Raw genomic sequence first — 20138 nt, 5'->3', positions numbered from 1 at the left:
AAAGGAAAAAATGCTCTCTTTTATATTTGACCATGGATTGTCCTTTGGGTTTCTCTTTGTGCCCTTCTGGGTTTCCATCTTGTATCTTTTCCCTTCTGTTTGAACAACGCTATTGTGTTGTTTCCATAGCTCAGTTGGGTTGGTACTGAATTCTCTTAGCCTTTTTAGATCTAAAAATGTCTTAATTTCACCTTCATATTTGGAAGGATGTTGTTGTTGGGTGTAGAATTCTAGGCTGGATTCTTGTCTCCAGGGCTAGGGACTGTCTTGTCTCCATTGTTTCTGGAAGGTCAGCTGTCACTTGTTCCCCTGGGTGCAGCCCATTATTTTTCTCAGAGGTGGCTTTCAACATTTCTGTTACTTTCTGGTTTCAGTGGTTTGGCCATGATGTGCCTCGGCAGAGGTCTTTCTGGTGTTTTTTTTTTTGCGGGGATAGGTGGTAGTGTTGGGTATGAAACTCAGGGCTACTCAACCACTAAGCCCTATTTTGGATGGAACTCAGGGGCACTCAACATCCCCAGCCCTGTTTTGTATTTTATTTAGAGACAGGGTCTTACTGAGTTGCCTAGTACCTCAACTTTTCTGTTGCTGGCTTTGAACCTGAAATCCTCCTGCCCCAGCCTTCCAAGCCGCTGAGATTATAGGTATGCACCACCCCACCCCATGCACCCACCATCTTTCTGTTTTCTTGGCATTTGATAGGATTCCTGGGTGTGCACTTTAACAAAACTGGGAGGTGGCAGGGGCAGGGAGTATGTTTGCAGTGCTGGGGATCCAATCCAGGGCCTTGCATGTGTAAGGCGAGTGCCCTCCACTGAACTGCACACACCCTTAGCCCTCCAGCCATTGTTTTATCCTCCCCTCCTAGGATTCCAATTACACGTGTATCTCAGGGCTCATATTCTCCCACAGAACTCACCCGCTTTCTTCTTTCCTTCACCGATTTCTCTGAGTTTTCTCCAGATTGTAAATTATAGAATAAGAGTTGGTGACTCTGGGGAAAGATCAAAGAAACTTTATCTTCTATTAATGTTAACTAATCAACTTTTTCACTTCAGATATTTTACTTTTCAGTTCTAGAATTTCCATTTGGTTTCTTTTTGATCATGTCCATCTCTTTCCTGAAATCACCTGTTCACTTGTTATAAGCGTATTTTCTTTAACGCCGTGAAAGCTTTTGTAATGGTGGTTTTCATCGTTCTCATCTACTAGTTCCCCTCCTGGGTCCACCTCCGTGTGTGTTTCTGTTGACTTTCCCCCCTCTGTTGTCAGGTACGTCTTTCTGTTTCTTTGCCTGTGTTATAATTGTTTCTCTGTTTGAGCGTCTTGAGTCTGACATTATAGGGAATGTGGATCACAGGGTATTGGGTTTGTTTTGGGCCCGTTGATCCTGTGAGCCTCGCTTCTGTCCGTGTCCGTGTGTCTCATGTGTTACCATTTGAATTCGGTCCAAGGAGGACTCTGACTCTAGAGTGACTTTATTTCTAATGCCTGGCCTCCCTAGCAGCCCGAGAACACCCTCATGAGGAGCTTTTCTCTATAGTTGGGCAGAACCTGGCACCTCCTACCACTGCATGACCTCCAGAATCTCCCTTTGGTCCTGGGCTGCTTGGGCCTTGCTCTGTCCATGGACAGTCCAGCCCTTGGCAAATTATCTTTGGTAAATCCCCACAGAGATTCCTGGGGCCTCCTCTCTGCAACGCTGGCCCACAAATCCCAGACGCTTCTGGAACTTGGAACAACCATCTCTTTTTCCTTGACTTGGGGAAAGTACAGTTCTGTGCGGGCAGAAAGCCAGCCTGTTTGGGGCCACCTCCCATATTTCCTTCTGTCAGGGCTCAGGCCCCGGGTGCCTGTGGTTCAGTTATCCATTTGTCTGTTGAAGGGCATCTAAGTTGGTTCCATAGTTTAGCTATTATGAATTGAATTGATATAAACATCAATGTGGCTGTATCACTGTACTATGCTGATTTTAAGTCCTTTGGGTATAAACTGAGGAGTGGAATGGCTGGGTCAAATGGTGGTTCCATTCTAAGTTTTCTGAGGTATCTCCATACTGCTTTCCATAGTGTTTCCACCAATTTGCAGTCCCACACGCAATGTATGAGCGTACCTTTACCCCCACATCCTCGCCAACACTTATTATTGCTTGTATTCTTGATAATTGCCATTCTGACTGGAGAAAACTAGAATCTTAGAGTATTCCATTTGCATTTCTCTAGTTGCTAGAGATGATGAACATTTTTTCATATGTTTATCGATCAGTTGTATTTCTTCTTCTGTGAAGTATCTGTTCAATTCCTTAGTCCATTTATTGATTGGGTTATTTGTTGTTTTTTTTTTTTTTTTTTTTATGTTAAATTTTTTGAGTTCTTTATATATCCTGGAGATTAGTGCTCTCTCTGATGTGCAGGTGGTAAAGATATTCTCCCATTCTGTAGGCTCTATCTTCATGTTATTGATTGTTTCTTTTGCTGAGAAAAAGCATTTTAGTTTGAATTCATCCCATTTATTGATTCTTCATTTTACTTCTTAAGCTTTAGGAGGCTTGTTAAGGAAATCAGATCCTAGGCCAACATGGTGAAGATTTGGGCCTATTTTTTTCTGCTATTAGGCACAGGGTCTCTGTTCTAGTGACTACATCTTTGATCCACTTTGAGTTCATTTTTGTGCAAGGTGAGAGATAGAGGTTTAATTTCATTGTGCTACATATGGATTTCCACTTTTCCCAGCACAATTTGTTGAAGAGGCTATCTTTTTTCCAGTATATGTTTTTGGTGCTTTTTTCCTAATAAGAAATAACCGTATTTATGTGTGGGTTTGTCTCTGTATCCTCTATTTTGTACCATTGGTCTACAAGTCCATTTTGGTGTCAACACCATGCTGTTTTTGTTACTATTGCTCTGTAGTATAGTTTAAGGTCTGGTATAGTGATGCCACCTGTTTCACAATTCTTGCTAAGGATTGCTTTGGCTATCTTGGGTCTCTTATTTTTCCAAATGAATTTCATGATTTCTTTTTCTATTTCTATGAAGAATGTCATTGGGATTTTAATAGGAATTAAAAATTAAGAATCTGTATAACATTTTTGTAGTATGGATATTTTGACAATATTAATTAATTCTGCCTATTTAGGAGCATGGGAGATCTTTCTTCTTCAATTTCTTTCTTTAGGGTTCTGTAGTTTTCATTGAAGATGTCTTTTTACCTCTTGTTTGAATAATTCCCAGATTCGTTCGTTTGTTCGTTCTCTCTCTCTCTCTCTCTCTCTCTCTCTCTCTCTCTCTCTCTCTCTCTCTCTCTCTCTTCTCTATTGTGAATGGGTGGCTTTCCTAATTCTCTTGCAGTGGATTCATCACTTATGTATAGAAATGCATTTGATTTAATGATTGATTTTATATCCTACTACTTTGCTGAATTCATACATGAGTTCTAGAAGTTCTCTGGTAGAACTTTTTTGGATCCTCTAGGTATAGAATGATGTCATCAGCAAATAGTGATAGTTTGAGTTTTTCTTTTCCTATCTGTATTGCTTTAATTTCTTTCATCTGTCTGATTGCTCTAGCTAGGTTTCCAAGGACTGTGTTGAATAGAAGTGGTGAAAGAGGGCATCCCTGTCTTGTTCCAGTTTTTAGAGGAAATGCCTTCAATTTTTCTCCATTTAGAATGATGTTGGCCTGGGGCTTAGCATAGATAGCTTTTGTAATGTTGAGGTATGTTCCTACTATTCCTAATTTTTCTAGTGTTGAATATGAAGAGATGCTGTATTTTCTTAAATGCTTTCTCTGTTTTGAGATAATCATGATTCTTGTCGTTAAGTCTATTGATGGTGATGTATTAGGTTTATTGTTTTGCGTATGTTGAGCCAACCTTGTATCCCTGGGATGAACCCCATTCCATCATGGTGTGCTATTTTTTTTTAAAGTTTTTTTATTTTTTTTTAATGTGATAAGTCAGAATTTTATTGAATTTTTGTGTCTATGTTCATCAGGGATATTGATCTATAGTTTTCTTTCCTTGATATCTTTGTCTGGCTTGGGTATGAGGGTGATACTAACTTCATAGAATGAGTTTGGAAGGGTCTCCTCCTTTTCTTTTCATGGAATAATTTTAGGAGTATTGGTGTTAGTTCTTCTTGGAAGGTCTTGTAGAACTAGAATGAGAATCTATCTGGTCCTGGGGCTTTTCTTGGTTTGTAGGCTTTTGATGGTGTCTTCTGTTTCCTTGCTTGAAACTGACCTGTTTAAATTGTGTATATCCTTCTGCTTCAGTTTGAGCCGTTATTATGCCTCTAGAAATTTGGAGGTGTCTTCGAGAGTTTCCATTTTACTGGAGTATAAGTTTTTAAAATAGTTTCTAATTATCTTCTGTATTTCAAGTGTCTCGTGTTATTTCCTTTTTCATCATGGATAATAGTAATTTGAGTTTTCACTCTCCTTTTTGTTAGGGTGACTAAAGGTTTATCAATTTTATTTATTTTTTCAAAGAACCAGCTTTTTGTTTTCTCATTTTTTAAATTGTTTCTGCTGTTTCAATTTCATTCCTGATTTTAATTATTTCCTGTCTTCTACTACTTTTGGTGTTGATTTGTTCTTCTTTTTTTAGGGCTTTGAGATGTAATGTCAGTCATATTTGTTGACTTCTTATTCTTCTAATGAATGGATTCAATGCAACGAACTTTCCTCTTAGCACTGCTTTCACAATGTCACAGGGATTTTGGTAATGTCGTATCAGAATTGTCATTTACCTCTAAGAATTTTTTTTATCTCCTCCTTGATGTATTCTGGTATCTGTGTATCACTTAATAGCGTTTTGTTTAGTCTGCAGGTGTTAGAGTAGCTTCTATTTTTTTATTTTATCATTGATTTTTTTTTAAAATATTTTATTTACATTTTAGTTTTCGGCAGACACAATATCTTTGTTTGTATGTGGTGCTGAGGATCGAACCCGGGCCGCACGCATGCCAGGCAAGCGCGCTACCGCTTGAGCCACATCCCCAGCCCCTTATCATTGATTTTTAATTTAATTCCATTATGGTCTGATAGAATGTATCTCTGTTTTTTTTTTTTGTGTGTGTGTTTGTTAAGACTTGCTTTATGGCATAACACATGGTCTGTTTTAGAGTAGGATCCATGTGCTGCTGAGAAAAAACTGTATTCACTTGTTGATGGATGAAATATTCTATCTATGTCTGTTAAGTCTAAATTATTGATTGTATTATTGAGTTCTATAGTTTCTTTGTTTAGTTTTTATTTGGAAGATGTATCCAGTGATGAGAGAGTTGTATTAAAGTCACCCAGTATTATTGTGTTGTGGTCTATTTGATTCTTGAAATTTCGAAGGGTTTATTTGATATACGTAGATGCTTCATTGTTTGGAGCATAGGTATTTATGATTGTTATGTCTTGTTGGTGTATGATTTCCTTAAGCAGTATAAAATGACCTTCTTTATCCCTTCAGATTGACTTTGGTTTGAAATTCACTTGATCTAATATGAGGGCTTGTTTACGTGATCCATGTTTTTCCCCATCCTTCCAACTTCAGTCTATGGATGTCTTTTCCTATGAAATGAGTCTTTTGAAGGCAGCATATTGTTGTTGTTGGTTTTTTTTTTTTTTTTTTTTTTAAATCCAATTTGCCAGTCTATGTCTTTTAATTGATGAGTTTAGGCTATTATAATTCAGGGTTATTATTGAAATATGGTGTGTATTCCCAGTCATTTTGGTTCATTTTTGGTTTTAACTTGACTTGATATCTCCTTTGATTGGCTTTTCCTTTAGTGGAGTTTTTCCCTTTGCTGACTTTCATTGTTATTTTCATTTCCTCCTCATTGGATATTTTACAGAGAATGTTCTCTACTGCAGACTTTCTCATTGTTAATTCTTTTAACTTTTGTTTATCATGGAAGGTTTTGAATTTCATCATCAAAGATTCTTGGTTGGCACCCGTTTTCTTCTAGAGCTTGGTGTATGTTGTTCCAGGATCTCCTGGCTTTGAGGGTCTGGGTTGAGAAATCTGCTGAGATATGAATTGGTCTCCCCGATATGTGATCTGAAACTTTCCTCTTGCATCTTTTAAGATTCTATCCTTATTCTGTATGCTAGGCATTTTCATTATAATGTGCCTTATTGTGAATCTGTTGTAATTTTGTACATTTGGTGTCCTATAAGCCTCTTATTTGATTTTCCAATTCATTCTTCATGTTTGGGGAATTTTGAAGAAATTATACATTCCTTTAGTTTGTATATCTGTGCCTTCCTCTATCCTGATAATTCTTAGAGTTGGTCTTTTCATGTTATTCCATAGTTCTTGGAGGATTTGTTTGTGGTTTCTTATCATCTTCATTATGTGGTCAACTTTATCTTTAAGATTATATATTTTGTCTTCATTGCCTGAGGTACTATCTACCATGTGACCTAGTCTGTTGGTGATGCTTTCTATTGAATTTTTTATTTCGTTTATTGTTTCCTTCATTTCAAGGATTTCTGTTTTGTTTTTTTCTTTACCAGAATCTCTTTCTTGAAGTAATCTTTTACCACCTGTATCTCTATCTTATCTCTTTGTTGGAGTGATCAATTGTTGCTTATGTTTGCGCTCATAAGAGCATTTTTGCTTTGCAGATCATTTTAATTATGTACATTCTGAACAACTTCTGTGACATTTCATCTACTGTGCTGTCAATGAATTCTATTATCGTGCATCGTGGTTTGTTGGGGGCACCTTCTTCCCTTGTTTTTTCATGTTGTCCATATGTCTTCCTCTAGCAATGCAGATCCCCGGGGTATTACAATTTCTATCCTATAATCTTATAGTGTCCCTGTAGGATACCAATACCTCACCTCTGAAGGAAAAATCAGTATTTACAGCACCCAGTGTGAACAACATGCAGCCTTAAACCAAATAGCTCCTATTTAGACAGTTACAGTTTTGTTGCAATAAACAGAAATGATGTGTTAGATTAATCTTACAATATAAACAATAGGTTTGCATAAGGGTCTGCAGTTTCTAACGGTGGACAGTGAGAGAGCAGGGGTGGTGTGGGGTGTCAGATGTGGGGTTTATGAGGTAGGAGGTGAGAATATAGAGTGAAGATCACAGGAAGAGTGAAAGAGGAATCGAGATGTAGGCTAGCAGGGATACCTCTGCTGGAACCAAGCCTGCAGGGACCTTGGTGATGGTCTTACAGATTCTAGCTATTGTCTCTAGATGGAAGTAGGATGTCCCTAGTTGGTGGCGTTGGCAGCTTCATATCTGTAGGTACCTTAATGTTAGGCTTCTAGGCCCAACAGATATCTTAAGATGGAAGTTTCCCTAACTAAAGATGGTGGTGGTGGCAGCAGGGGGAACACAGATAGAGGCAATCACTTTCAGAGATGTGGCTGAGAGGGCAGGCAATGTGGGGGCATTGGGCAGCCTGTTTTGAGACCCAGCTCTGTGGTGTGCAGTGCTGCGGTAGGCTGCTGCCTCTGGGCCCTGTCTGTTGTCCCAAGGTGGAGGCTCGCCTGTGTGTGTAGGGGGTGACTGCATTGCCCTCGATGAAAGCGGCTGGGAGAGCCACGTGTTGGTTGAGGAGGCCCACAGAGCAGTGCGTGCACGTTGCTTTCCTCCTCTGTGGATGCTCAGTTACTCATTCCATATTTATAATCCAAGTCCCATAATTTGTTTTCTTTGACTACCTCCCTACTCCTGTCTCACTTGGCTCAGAATTATTTGGTAGGTGGTTCAGTGTGAGTGTACATGCTTTTCTATATTGGATGCAATCACATTCATTAAAAAGCGAGGTGCGATCTTTCCCACTTCCTTCTCCTTTCTTTGATGTCCTTGGAGGCCACAGCTGCTTGGAGCCCTTCTTAAAGCTTCTGTCACGAATCACCTTGGCCTTTACAATGCACAAGTCCCCAGGAAAATGTGCTGTTTTCTACGGGCAATGCATCATCACCTAGCAATATGATTCCCCCCTCTCCTCTTTTCCTCCAGGCACTTCGTCTTAGTAACATGGCCATGGGGAAGACGACCACAGGCCAGATAGTCAACCTGTTGTCCAATGATGTGAACAAGTTTGACCAGGTAAATCCAGGGGCTCCTTTTTCCATGCGTGCCTCTTTTTTAGTTTAACCTATTGTGATACCAGGTTTTTGGTGTAGACCAGTATTCTTTTGAGGACATAAGACAGAGGCTTTTTTTTTTTTAAATGTACATCTCACTTCTCCTGGTACTATTTAGATGCAGGAATCCATTGTTATCCTGTAGATTCAGGTTTGGATTTTTTTGTATGTCCCATACACCATCTTCGAATAATATGTATGCAGCCCACAGTGATCCTGCCCAGCTGGCTTGACTACCTAGCTGTCCTCCATTGTCTCTTCTTAACTCTTAGCATGTGGCAGTGGGACAGTGTGCTAAATTGTCTTTCTCTTTTTCTAGAGGTAAACTCCTGGGGGGCAGGTGGTCTGAATCTTTTCCCTGTGGTCTGTAGGAATCCTTTGCTACATAATGCCAAATCGGTGGTCCCTAGTTAGAATAAGCAACTTTCCTCTATTGGGCCAGTTACTTTTTACACTTACCTAATAATTGTAACACAAAATATGAGACGTTTTAGCTTCTGGTCAGATCTGTTTTGCACAGGGGCCACTTCTTTTTCAGTTATTCATCAAACATAAACTAAGTTTCCTCCTTCCCTGCTTAATGTCAGGGGTGAAGATTTTAGTTTGTTCCTGAAGAAGCTTGAAACCTGTCCAGGAGTTATGTATGTATTTATATAGCTAAGCAGTGGCTGGAGAAGGTAGCAGGTACCATGGTATGGTACCCCCTAAAGTACTAGGGAGCCCCAGGGGAGATGGGATCTAATTATGCCACACAGAGAGTTCTGGGATGTTCTGAGATCCTCTGTGAGTTAGACTAGTTCAGAGTCTTCCTTCTGCTTCCAGTCAAGTGCTCCTGAAAGGGCCTGAAGGCCCTCCGTGGCCCCACATGGCTTCATCTGCAAGAGACACTTGAATGTCCACCTCACAGGTTTGAAGTCCGCTATGGTCATTTTTGTAGCAGAGCGTTTTTGTGCCGTGTTCTTACTGGATTTTTTTTTTTAATAAATCTTTTTTTTATCTAGTCCTAAGAACATGTTGTCTTTTCCTTTGAAGGTGACAATCTTTTTACACTTTCTGTGGGCGGGGCCGCTGCAGGCCATTGCTGTGACTGCCCTTCTCTGGATGGAAATAGGAATATCATGTCTCGCGGGGATGGTGGTGCTGGTTATCCTCCTGCCTCTGCAGAGCTGCATTGGGAAGCTGTTTTCATCCCTGCGGTAAGAGAAGTACTAGTTTGGAAACAATGTCACGTGTGGTAACAGCCACCACCTGCCTGATGCTTCTGTTCAAACACAAAATAAATGCCTCTGATTAAAAATAAATGCCTCTCTTCTTTGCATATGTCACAAACTCTTCAGGCTTAGCTGAAGGCCATTGTTAAAGAGGGAAGGTGAAGGCCCTCACTGCTATCCGCTGCCTTTTCACGCTTTGTGGTCTCACCAAGTAGGTGAGCAGAAATTGGATATGTGGAAGTTATTTAAATGTATCTTAAAGAATAATAGTCTCACTGAGTTGCTTAGTGTCTCTCTTTTGCCAAGGCTGGCTTTGAACTCGTGATCCTCCTGCCTCCCAAGAGAAGCTGGGATTACAGGTGTGTGCCATGGCTTGTGGGCTATTTTTAATTTGATGTTTCCATTGAATTAGAAACTCCCCAAGGGCAGGGTCAGTCCTAATGACATAAAGTCTCACAGTCCTAGCAGCATGTATGTTAGAAAAATGGCTGTCAGCAAAGAGCTGGATGATGGTAGAAGTGACTTGGACTTGAAGCAGGTGCTAGAGAGTTGGAAGTGGGTCATTGCGAGGGTGGAAGGTGGTGGAGATGCCCTGCTGTTTGACGTGCCTGAACACTTTCTTCTGTGTCTTTGCTTGTGGTGTTTGCTCTACCTGAGACTTTCCTCTCCCCTCTTTGCTTTTCTTGGAGGTGCTGTTCCAGGGTCCCGGTGTTGGAGCCTCTTGCTTTCTTCTTTCCCCGTGGAACAACCAACGGCCCTCTCACCCCTGCTCATTCCGCCCCTGCCAACCATGCCATTGTCAGAGCCGGAGGCCTTGCTGCCTCCCCCACCTGCGTGCCCCTCGAGGGGATGGATTGATTCTATCTGGCCCACTGTCCTGTCTTCCTCAGGGGGTGTTGCAAATGCTCCAAACACTGATGGAGCTGGGGTGCGTTGTCAGCTTCCTGACTGTGCCTTTGTCCACTTGTCCTGTGAGAAGGACCTGCCTGTGTCATCAGCAGATCTGGAGGAAGCTTTTGGTCCCTGGTCTGGGCCCGTGCCCCCTGCTGATAAGGAAAGGCGTGGCTCATCCCTCCTGTCTGTCCCCCTTAGGAGTAAAACTGCAGCTTACACGGATGCCAGGATCAGGACCATGAATGAAGTTATAACTGGAATAAGAATAATAAAGATGTATGCTTGGGAGAAGTCATTTGCAGACCTCATTACCAACTTGAGAAAGTAAGTTTTTGTGTTCATCGTACCATATTTTTGTGCTTTTCTATTTTCTGTTTTTACTGAAGGAGTTTAGAAGTCATTCTGTGCTTACACATGAGGGTGAACTTAAGTATGGCCCGCACCAGCCCTGACCCGCACCAGCCCTGCAGAGGGTCAAGCAGAATGGCACCAGACGCCATGCTCACCTGGGCCTCCAGTCTCTGTTCTCCTACAGCGAAAGTCATGTAGGCTTCTTTGTGATGCAAAAGTGAAATCCTACATGTTTCTGAACATTCCAAACCCCCATAAGCAAGGATTTCCATATGCAAGATTTTGAAACTGTTGCATTTAAAATAAACTATGATTTATGGTAATGTAACCAGATGGGCAGATGATAGAGATGGGGTATATCTGTGATATATATAAATGGGTGTTATAACTATATTAATGGGTGTTATTCATTCTAAATAGCTATGAAAATACGTTTTTTTTTTTTTGGTTCCAGGGGCGTGTAACCACAGAGCCACATCCCCAGCATATTTTTTTTTCTTTTTTTTTTTTTTTAATTTAGAGACAGGGTCTCACTGAGTTGCTTAGGGCCTCACTAAATGGCTGAGGCTGGCTTTGAACTCCCAATCCTCCTGCCTCAGCCTTTCCAGCTGTGGGGCGTTCTTTATGTGCTCAAGTACGAGGGACTTACAAGTTTCTGGTAGCCCTGGGCCACCTCTCACTTTTGCACCCTTGTAGGTGTGACTCTCGGTGCTCAGATGTGCTCTTTGCTTCATTCTTCTCTGGTTTCCTGCAGACTTGCAGCCGTCTCTCACTCCTCCATAGCTTCTCCTGCCTCTCCTGTGTCCCTGTGAGGTTTCCTGCTAGCTACTCTCTCCAGTGTTTTGGGGTCTCCACAACTTTGGGGTTGCTTATTCTCTTTTTCCATGAGTTCCTACGGGGGACAGGCTGTGTCTTGCTTATCTTACCGACATCAGTGGGATGCCTGGCCCAGGACTTATAGCTATGAATACTTATTGAATGAACTTGATAGGGAGATGATTCTTCAAATGTGATCTGATTGACTCATGATGACTTCAGCATCATCCAGATGGAAAAGCAGAGTGGTCACCTAGTGCTCTGTGTGGTCTTTGGAGGAGGCTGCCCCAGGGCCTGTGCTGGCAAATGTTTCCATAATGTAACAAGAGGGCCACATTCACAGGACACTCTGTTTCATGACTTTCGATGATGCTTCTTGAAAAACAAATGCATTTGACTCTCTTTTCCAGGAAGGAAATTTCCAAGGTCCTGAGAAGCTCCTACCTCAGAGGAATGAATTTGGCATCATTTTTCGTTGCAAATAAAATCATCCTGTTCGTGACCTTCACCACCTACGTGCTGCTCGGCAACGCCATCACCGCCAGTCGTGTTTTTGTGGCAATGACACTGTACGGGGCTGTGCGGTTGACGGTCACCCTGTTCTTCCCCTCAGCCATCGAGAGAGTGTCCGAAGCAGTCGTCAGCATTCGAAGAATCAAGGTGTGGTGCCAAATAATGTTACAGTTGTAGGTGGCTGTTAGGTCCAGCGGTGCTTTCTTTTTACTTAGTGTCACTGTTCCAGTTAGGGAAGTTTAGCTCTTTCAGCACCAGCACACACAGTCAGTCCAAAATGTGGTATGCTTCTTAGGTAGAGTGTAGCGAACATGGCACAAGAATTGTTGCTCACGTAGGGGCAGCAGTGTGGGGCCCTGGATGTAGGAATGAGGACTGCAGGAGCGAGGAGCGTGTCCAGAAGCAGGAGAAGCAAACACATTTCCTCCCCCGGCCAGCTGGAGGATCTAGGCAGGGCTGTGTGCAGTGCTGAGTCGAATGGAAGCTACTTTGGGCTGGAAGGAAAGAACTTGCTGGAAACTCCCTGCAGCTTGGACAGGAAGGATGGCCTGCGCTCCACAAGGTCATCCCTGCTGAAGGACGGGTTCTCTTCTCCGCAGATGGTTTGCTTGTTGATTTCTGGGTGTGCCTTTTGGATCCTGCCCTTTTCCTCCCTGTCCTCTCTTCACTTTTTCTTAATTTCAAGGAGCCTGTGTCTAGAAGGCTTCTTCCTGTGCAAGTTATTGATTTCCACAGTGCTGCTGTTGGCTTTTCCTAAAGAGCTTGTCTCTAAATCGCTAGCGGCAAATGATTTGTGAAGTCAAGATAAGGGCCTGTCTCCTCACGGGTCTCAAGTATTTCTGTGTGGATGAGCCTGTCCAAGATGAGGATTAATTGGCTCTGTGAGAGGACCTGGGAAGGACTTCAGGATCAAAGCTTTAAAATACTTGTTTTGCTCCTGGTTCCCAGTAGTGCTGGATGTCCAATAACAGACCTCCAGTGAACTCATTTTGTGACCCTGGGTGGGATTTTTTTGGGGGGGTTAGGGGACTGGGGATTTTCATAAAAGACAAGATTTTTTTTTAAGTGATAAAATTTAAAAGTTTATTTTATGGGGCTGGTGATGTGGCTCAAGCGGTAGCGCGCTCGCCTGGCATGCATGTGGCCCGGGTTCGGTCCTCAGCACCACATTCAAACAAAGATGTTGTGTCTGCTGAAAACTAAAAAAATAAATATTAAAAAAATCTCTCTCTCTCTCTCTTTAAAAAAAATAAAAAAATAAAAGTTTATTTTATAAAATGTAATTACTCGGGCTGGGACTATGACTCAGTGGTACAGCACTTACTTAGCACATATGAATAAAGGTCCATCAACATCTAAATTTTTTAAATGTAATTACTCATAGAGTCCTAAGCTTCTCATTTTTTTCTGACGTGATCAAGGAACACTTTTAAGGGATGATCCATGCAGCTCAGCATTTTTTTTTTTTTCTTGTGATGGTGCACATCTATTGTCCCTGAGACTCAGGAGGCTGAGGTAGGAGGATCCAAGTTAGAGGCCAGCCTGGACATCTTTAAAAAAAAAAGAAAAAAGAAAAAAGAAGAAAAGTTTATATAGCTTTTGCATCTTGAAAGAAAACGCTGAAGAATTCACCTCAGCCATAGTGCACTTCTAAGTGTACATACCCTGTAACTTCTCCAGATGCTGCTTCTCATATGTTGAGCTGTTGTCCTCTTGGTGTTGCTCCTCTGGCCTTGCTGCCTGGGGCTTGGGTGTCTGTGTGCTGCCCAGTGTCTCATCCTGACAACAGTCCCAGGAGATAAGCATTTAGTGTTCCTGCTGTGCAGAGAAGGAAACGGCTTCCTGATGGCAGCAGTAACATCCTTGGGTGCACCTGGCTTCCCAGGAGACTGGGAAGAGTGGTCCTTTTTCTTGACAGCCACGTACCAGCTAAACATGAAGGGTCTTGTTACCTCAGAAGATGGAGAACAGATTTTTGAGGACAGCCAGCAGTTTCTGCCATATGTGCAAAATTTGGGGAGGGGGAGGGGTGCTAGGGGGACATCCAGATTGTTTATTTAATTTCTGTGCCACTGTGGCTTTTCTAATTGGATTCTGTCTGGCATGTGAGAAGCAAGAGATTATTATTATGTTAGGTTTTAATAATAAGTAGGAATTTATTCAGTTAAATTGCATCAAATAGCTGCTAACTAGTATAGAAAATAGCAGGTAGTGGAAGAGGTGAAGACACAGTGATTATGAAGACATGCTTATAAAATATATGTTAGGAGGTGGGAACCTAACTGAATAAGAACATTTTTTTAAAAAATGATAAATTAGTGGTGATATGTTGTGATATATTGATTTGATATGTATGAGGGAGGAGAAAAGCAGAGTGAATTTGAGTCTAGCCAGAAGGTAGTTGGATAGAGCCTGGGACTGCCTTCCATCTCTGCCACTGGCCATGTGTCCCTGACGGTGTTTCTGGTCTGACTTGACCCCTGAAGACTTAGGAATGGCCTTCAGTTTTGCTCTCCTGGCCTCTAGCATGATGTTTGGCACCTTTGAGGATTTAATAAATATCAAATTATTTTCTGCTACCGCAACTCCCCACCCCATGTTTACTGTTAGTCACGTAGAAGTTTAAAAATAAAAAAAATGTTCAGGTTCTACCTGTGTTCAACTTTGGAGCAGGATTTTTAGCTTTAGAAAGGAACCCATGTACTTGTTGAGAATGTTCCTTTATGACTGTTAATTTGTAAATTTCCTCTGTGTGTCCGTGTAAAATCTTTTAATATCTAACATGTTCTGATGTGAATCAACACTTTTTATGTATTGTGGTGCTGAGGAAGGAACGCTGCTAGGCAAGCAGCTCTCCCACTGAGCCATGTTCCCAGCCCTAGAATCAACACTTAAAATACAACCAATGAAATGCCGTGTAGTCTGCATAGAGTTCTATATTGCAAATTATACAGAAGCAGTGATTTTTGGTTCTGCGGTTCAAACAATCCGTGTTTTTCCTTCTTTTGTAGAACTTCCTGCTACTTGATGAGATATCACCGCAGGACCCCCAACTGCCACCAGAGGGTAAAATGACAGTGCATGTGCAGGATTTTACTGCTTTCTGGGATAAGGTAACACATCCTCTATCACAAGGCCATGACTTCCAGAAGACAGCTAGTACCTCGGATTTCATAGAAATCTTGAGATTTTATATATTGCATGATATGTATTACGTATGTAATTTCACACATTTGCACAGAATGGTGCTTACTAATTTCCTGATAGTATGTTATATAAATTCTAAAAATCATGAGGAAGGTTTGTCGTCAGTAGGAAGTAAATACAAAATCAGCCTAAATTGTTTGACAGGTTGTTCTTTATCACAATTTCAAGAGAACTTTTCAGTGCTGCCTTAGTTTGGACTTGATATACTTGAGTTTAGACACTGATCAGGTTAGAATCTATAGAAGAGGGTAGTCTTGGGGTGTGGCATGGAGTGTGTTAACCACATTTCAGATTGTTTTACAGACTGGTGGGAGTCAGTTTTTACCTTAATGTGTTCAGGTCATCTTATTACATTCTGAGAAAGCCCATGAATTGGATTTTTGCTGGCATTGAGGAGGGGTGGGACTCCCTTATTTGTGCCTCTGGAGGGTACTGGCTATTTTGGTGGCACCCCATGTAGGGAGGAGGCAGCGGGCCAGCATAGTAAACCGGATTCCTGACTGCAGGGTTTTGTCTTATACTAAACAGACAGTGAAACAGGTGAGGCCACCAGGATTTTGCCCCATTTGGTTTACTGAGGACCTTTAGGTAGATGGGAAGAACAACAGGAACACCTTCAAGAAGTGCTCAGACTTGCAGACTCTCCATTGTGCCCCCTTTGCCCTCCTCTCCAAGGCCCTCCACCTGGGCTACTGGCCTTCTGTGTCTGGGTCCGTCTGGGAAACCGAAGTCACAGCATAGGAGAGGGAATTTCCTTCAGGGAATTTGTTACCTAGAAGGTGAAAGCAGAGGAGGCCATGGGTGGGTAAGGCCAGCGGGTGGGCGCAGCTGGAAGGACCAGCCTCAGACCAGGCGCTCTCCACCAGCTAACTTAAGCTGGAGGAAGTCTGGGAATCGCAGTTTGTGGGAGTGCAGGACAGACTGGCAGCCAGAGGGGTTGAGCAGCGCTCATTCCCAGCTCCTCTCTGCTCCCCACTTCTGTGGTGCGAATGCCAAATAATAGACTCTTCCTTTCACCTGCTCTTACCTCTAAGTAATTGTTTTCTTCATCCTTTTCACCTTATTCGGATGTAATGCTGCCATCTCTACCAGTTCAACAGTAATCTGTCCCCAGCCACAGCCCTGCACCTTTTGCACATGGGAACTTGTACAGGCCGCTCTGACCTGGGGTTTCTCCTCGCCTACTTGGTACATCCCGGCCTAATATGCTCTGTGGGTCAATGAGAAGCACACTAAAATCCCACAATAAAGAGGCTCTCTAGTAAATGCTACTGGATTAGGTAAAGCACCAAGGTTGCCGGCACACATCTTGTAGGGACCATTGCCAAATTGCTTTTGAATCAAACTCTGCAGTGTTGGAAAATGGGTTGATCTGTTCTTCCGAGAATGAACCATGTTCTTAGCCTATTTTGCAGCTGCCCTTGCAGAGTACTTCATCTGTTCTGGCCTTGCTGGGGGATCCTGGGTCATGTGAGGTCCTGGGTCAGGTTCCTTGGATGGGGCAGGGACACAGAGATGGGGGTAGTTGGAAGCTGAGGTGGAATGAGGAGTGTGCTGGGCTTGGAATTGAGGTAACTGGACTCCATTTGCAGCCCCCTGGGGTCAGGCCCTTATTTGGGGGAAGTTCTCACCAAGCTAGTTCTCATTTATGATCTGTATGACTAAGCTGTAGTTTATGGTCCTGTGGGATCCTCAGATCTCCATGGGGGCTTGTTCTCTACTACGTTCCCAGGGCTTTTAGTGTGGCCCAGAGTTGGAGCTCCTCAGTGTGAGGGGAGCCTAGATGACCAGGAGCCCCCTTAGCCATCAAATGCTGCCCCCTTCTGGTTACAGTAGATCAGTGCATAACCTGACTCACCTGAATGGGGCAGAAGCCTCCCTGCCCTAACAAGAACCTGAGGGGCGTGATGGGAGATGGGTACTCTCCATCTGAGGGAGTTCTGCCCTTCAGGGATTCGAGGTTCAATTCCTTAATTTTATTTATTTATAATGTGGCACCAAGGATCAAATCCAGTGCTTCATATGTGTGAGGCAAGCCACTGAGCTATAGCCTCAGCCCCTCCAGTTTCAATTTTTTTTTTTTTTTTAGGTACTGGGGATTGAACTCAAGGGCACTCGACCACTGAGCCACATCCCCAGCCCTATTTTGTAATTTTATTTAGAGACAGGGTCTCACTGATTTGCTTAGCACCTCACCATTGCTGAGGCTGGCTTTGAACTTGCGATCCTCCTGCCTCAGCCTCCAGGGCCTCTGGGATTACAGGCATGAGCCACGGCTAGAGTTGAAAAGGCCACATTGCCTTTGATTCACTCTTGGTTGTTCTTTTATATAATAGAACATATCCCCTCTTAAGAGGGCTCCTCACACAGGGATTGGGGCTCAAAATCTGCTAGATCTTCAGCCATGGGGTGCACATGGTCAAGAGTCTTCAGATCAACCCTGTGGGAAATGCAGATAGGGATCCTAGCTATGGGATTAAAGCCCCGGGTGACTCTTCAGAATCAGGTCTTCTTACTCCACTTTCAATAGTTATGTCAGCTTCCTCCTGAGAGTGATGATGTCTGGGATTGGACAAAAGTTCTTAAAGTTGGTGATTCTACTCTTGAGGTTCTGTATTCAATTTAAAACCATTCTTTTCCTCTTTTATACTCTCTGACTTTTTCTTGAAGAAAAGATAATTCAAAGTACTGATTGTCATTGAATGAGAAAAGGGAGCCTCATTTTGGTTTATTATGCTGTGCTGAACTCCTGTTCCCATCCACACACTTTGATCTGCCAGTTGATTTTGTAATATTTGGAAGTTCTGTGCAGAAGGAATGAATCTGGTTTGGCTTCCTAAAGAATAAATTGAACTGAGAAACTATAAAACAACATTTAAAAAATTTTTTTTTGGGTGGTGCTGGGGATTAGAACCCAGGGCCTTGTGTATGTGAGGCAAGCACTCTACTGACTGAGCTATATCCCCAGCCCAAGATTTTTTTTTTTTTTTAAAAACTTGAGCGATTATTAAGAATTTTCTTGAAATTTAGTAGAGGTTAAATATTTCTTATCTGAAGTGCTTGGGAGGAGAAGTATTTGAGATTTCAGATATTTTTAGATTTTGGAATATTTACATGTCCATAAAGAGTTATCTTGGAGTTAGGACTAAAGTCGAAGTGTGAAATTCATTTATGTTTCAGATATACATGGCCTAAAGGTAGTTTTATACAAGAAGGTTAGATGTGCAATTTTCTACTTGGGATATCCAGAAGGTTCAGATTTTGGATTTTGGACTTTTGGATCAGGGATGTTCAAACTCTACATGATACATATAGTTTTAAGTCTTTTTAAAAATTTTATTTGTCATTTTTAGATACACGTGACAGGAGAGTATTTGCTGACGTATTTATACAAACATGACTTAGATCTTACTCTAATTAGGATTCCAGTTAGGTCTCTATATCTTAGAATTTATGCACTGTTCAGGAATGCAATTCTTGGGAGTGTTGAAGTACTTGGACTGCACATTGTGGGGAGTCTTCCTGGTGTTTGTAGTAGAAGCACCGTGTTGATCCTGCCTGGCACAGGCAGTAGGTAGAACAGACTTTTCACTTTGACCTACACCAGGCTCCACTGCCCTTCATCTATTCCCCAGTTTTGTCGTTAAAGTGGAGCTTTGGTTATAGCACTGAGCATCGTTTGTAGGCATTCGCTTGCAGAGAATGGATGATGTAAGCGAGCATTACGCACACTCAATCTTTTTCAATTGAAGATGCAGAGGTCGGGATTTTAAATTGTTTCTTAGGGACTGGGAATGCTGTGAACTCGTGCTGCCACCTTGTGGAGGTTGGTGAAACAGAAGATGAAAACCAAACGAAAATTCAAAACAATGAAAAACCTTCCATATTGAATATTGTATTAAGGATATTATTTTAGGCTGGGCACGGTACACCCACCTGTAATACCAGCAACTTGGGAGGCTGAGGCAAGAGGGTTGCAAGTTTGAGGCCAGCCTCAGCAACTCAGTGAGATCCTGTCTCAAAATAAAAAATAGGCTGGTAAAGTGCCCCTGGGTTCAATCCTTGATACCCCCCTCAAAAAACAAACAAGCAAACAAAAAAAAAACCAAAACAAAAAAAGGCAAACAACAACAACAAACCCCCCAAAATAAAAAAGAATATTTTACTAAAAATGAAAAGGAATATTATTTTAGTAAGTTAGTGTGAAATGAAGAGTTTTCATTTTCAAAAGGGTTGCCTTGTCATTTCTGCTACTTAAATGCTATCTATGAATGTCTAGTGCTGAATTCATGTGGAAATGTCGTTCAAGGGCTTTTTCCTTAAATCATAAAGTTGCTGGAACTGCTGTCAACCCCACCAAGAAGTGTGGCTGGATGAAAAGAAGGCTAGGTCATGTCCTATTAAATAGGAAGAAGAAAGATATAGGAAGAAGAAAGATATGGGGTACATTCGTGTGTGACTTTTGCTTTATTTTCCGCTCCTTTTGGAGTGATTTATATTACTTTATTAAAATAGACACATTTTTTGTAAACTTTAATTTGTAGGCATCAGAAACCCCAACCCTCCAAGGCCTGTCCTTTACTGTCCGACCTGGTGAACTGCTGGCTGTGGTTGGCCCCGTGGGAGCAGGCAAGGTAAGTTATGAGGCCTGTGGCAGCTCAGGCACCACCACATTCTTTGTGACGTTCTAGAGTGGAGCCCAGAGCAGTGCACATCACGGTTTTGAATTGACTGTTCCTGGAACGGTCTTTCTCAGCGTGTTCTATAGGATGATGGTTTTGCAAGAAGCTTATGTGATCTTCTGAAAGAGTCTGTCTTTTGTGTATTGTATTTGCTTTGGTGCTTCAGATTTTACAGTTGGGAACTCCTTGTCTAGAAGTTGGACATGTCAGGGAACAAAGTTATTTATGTGGCTGCTGTTCAGGATGCAGTGACTGAGAAAGTAGGGACTTCCTTTGGTCAGATCATACCCTAGATGCTACGAGACATCTGGAGATTGTCCATCTCTACACATGTCTTCCTGTGTCTTACCCATGTCACT

General features: G+C 42.2%; 1 protein-coding gene across 1 annotated transcript in view; it reads left to right on the top strand.

Moving 5' to 3' along the window:
• Positions 1-20138, top strand: part of Abcc4 (ATP binding cassette subfamily C member 4 (PEL blood group)) — a 223790-nt gene that overhangs the window by 67640 nt on the left and 136012 nt on the right. Inside the window, exons 5-10 of the mRNA XM_076871929.1 lie at positions 7978-8067; positions 9138-9301; positions 10409-10534; positions 11788-12037; positions 14902-15003; positions 19642-19731. Of these exons, the coding sequence (XP_076728044.1) occupies positions 7978-8067; positions 9138-9301; positions 10409-10534; positions 11788-12037; positions 14902-15003; positions 19642-19731 (822 nt within the window). The remainder of the gene's footprint in view (positions 1-7977; positions 8068-9137; positions 9302-10408; positions 10535-11787; positions 12038-14901; positions 15004-19641; positions 19732-20138) is intronic.

Source organism: Callospermophilus lateralis, chromosome 12 (assembly GCF_048772815.1).
Source record: "Callospermophilus lateralis isolate mCalLat2 chromosome 12, mCalLat2.hap1, whole genome shotgun sequence".
In the NCBI taxonomy this organism is placed as follows: Eukaryota; Metazoa; Chordata; class Mammalia; order Rodentia; family Sciuridae; genus Callospermophilus; species Callospermophilus lateralis.
This window is presented reverse-complemented; position numbering and strand designations above follow the sequence as displayed.